Below are 2,306 nucleotides of genomic sequence, written 5' to 3' on the forward strand. Positions count from 1 at the left end.
AATTACACTCTGACACAATCTGAGACTTCATGAATAATTTAGTTCACTTTTGATGAATGCTAGTAGCTTAGATTTTGAAGTATATTTTACAGGAATTTCTCCTTTCTGAACATTTTGAACTCATATATCATTATTTTAAAATAATTTAATATTTTATATTCGAATTGGCCTTGTCTACTTCCTCACTATCCCTTGGTTTAAAATAAAGTATTATCAAGTTGAAATCAGTTTTCCAGAGGGGATGACACTTGTTTCAGAATGTTACAAAATTTTCTCTTCTTCACAATTTTTTTCATGACATTTATTACTTCCTTATTTCTTAGACTATAAATAAAAGGATTTAATAAAGGAATAACTAAAGTATAAAATATAGCAACAGGTATATCTTTATCTCCTTCATTAACTGCACCTGGTCGAGCATACATGAAGAGAAGGGAACCATAGAATATTGACACAGAGAGAAAGTGAGATGCACAAGTAGATAAAGCTTTGCCTCTTCCCTCCTTGGATTTCATTGTAAATATTGTGAAAAGGATGTAGAAATAAGAGACTAGGACTATAGTAATAGTAAAGATTTGAATTGACCCTGCCAAGATAAATAACACCAATTCATTGATGTAAGGGTCAACACAAGAAAGTCTATATAATGGAAGAATATCACAGAAAAAGTGATTGATTTGATGAGACCCACAGAAAGTTAACCTCAACAGAAACCCTACTTCAATCATGGGATGCAGGTTTCCAGCTATGTAGGCTCCTGCAGTCATCTGAATGCAGAGTGGCTTGGACATCATGGTGTGGTACTGCAGTGGGTGGCATATGGCCACATAGCGGTCATAGGCCATTGCCGCCAGAAGAAAGCAGTCTGTGGTTTCAGCAAGACAGAGAAAATAAAATTGCGCCATACATTCATACAGGGTAATCCTTGTGTCCTCAGAAAAGAAGTTCTCTAACATCTTGGGAGTAATAGCAGAGGAACAGCAGGAATCCATCAGAGCCAGGTTGCCCAGAAAGATGTACATTGGTGTGTGAAGACGATGCTCTATATAAATCAATGCAACCAAACCAATGTTCCCCACCATGGTGATCAGATAGATGGCAAAGAATACCACAAACAGAAGGTCTTCAGCTTTGGATGATGTGTAAATCCTGTGAGGATGAACTCAGCTGTCAAGGAATGATTTTTCTCATTCATCTCCACCTTGTCTGTTGAGAGATGAATGAGGGGTTATGATATTGTAATTGATTGTAATTGAGAGCATATAGTACTGTTCCTTCAATTTTTTTTTCCTTTTTACAACAGGTAGAGGAATTTCATTGTCATATTTCCCCTGCTGTTTCTAAATACATCCTCATGTACTTCTAGGGGACGTTTGTTCTTCTAAAGTGTCAGTGTCTATGACCTCAAGCTCTGACCCTTACGATTCACAAGGATATTTTGATAATTCCAGGGAAGATGCTTAAAGTGGAAATGGTTCATCTTTATAAATTTATGCAAGGATAGCATAAAAAACTAGGGGACCCATATCTAGTTCATTGTTCTCAAATAATTTCACTGTCAGTTTTTTATGGAAGATCCTCCTTAAAACAAATTTATGATACATATATAATATATATCATATAATATAGAATATATATTATATGGGACTATATATATACACACACACCTATATATATCTCCAAGAAAATAATTTTTATATATTCTTCCAGTAGACTGAATGTCTAAAAAAAGCATATAACAGATATGTTAAATTTACATCTTAGGAACTGCATAAAACTCACTAAAACTGAGGAGGAAAATATTTATCTTTAAAGAAAATTATCTTGGAAATTTAAAGAAATAAACATCCATAGATTATCACTTCTCTCATGCCTTTCCCCAGTGTCACACCCATTTTCATAAATATTGACTCTGTCCATTCTGTTATTCCTGTTGATTTTCTCTTAAATGCCTAAATCCTTCCTCCTTTTGATAAGGAATACTTTTTATATAATGCTACTTAAAGATTTAACCAATTGCCACAGGCCACACAGATTTCCATTTTCTGAATGGTAGAGCCTCTCTTATATACTTAACACAATTCAGAATTTCTTGCCTGTGTATACATTGCTTTTTAAAAATAAAAGTCTATACAATTTTCTTATATTGTAAGCATTTTGAGATTAGTTGTGATTTACACTTCTGTGAAAAGAGCTGTAAAATACTATGGGGGAAAACGTAGTATTAATTTCAATATTAGCTCCACCCTGATGACTTGGAATGAGTAAAGTTGCTGTATGAATTCTACCAATGTTCCTTAAGGATT

General features: G+C 33.9%; 1 protein-coding gene across 1 annotated transcript; it reads right to left on the bottom strand.

Moving 5' to 3' along the window:
- Window positions 1-224: 224 nt before the first annotated feature.
- On the bottom strand, window positions 225-1,195 carry LOC126949032 (olfactory receptor 5K3). The gene is given in 2 exon segments (XM_050781425.1): window positions 225-1,120; window positions 1,123-1,195. Coding segments are annotated over 2 exon segments (969 nt in total).
- Between the last annotated feature and the right edge of the window lie 1,111 nt (window positions 1,196-2,306).

Source organism: Macaca thibetana, chromosome 2 (assembly GCF_024542745.1).
Source record: "Macaca thibetana thibetana isolate TM-01 chromosome 2, ASM2454274v1, whole genome shotgun sequence".
In the NCBI taxonomy this organism is placed as follows: domain Eukaryota; kingdom Metazoa; phylum Chordata; class Mammalia; order Primates; family Cercopithecidae; genus Macaca; species Macaca thibetana.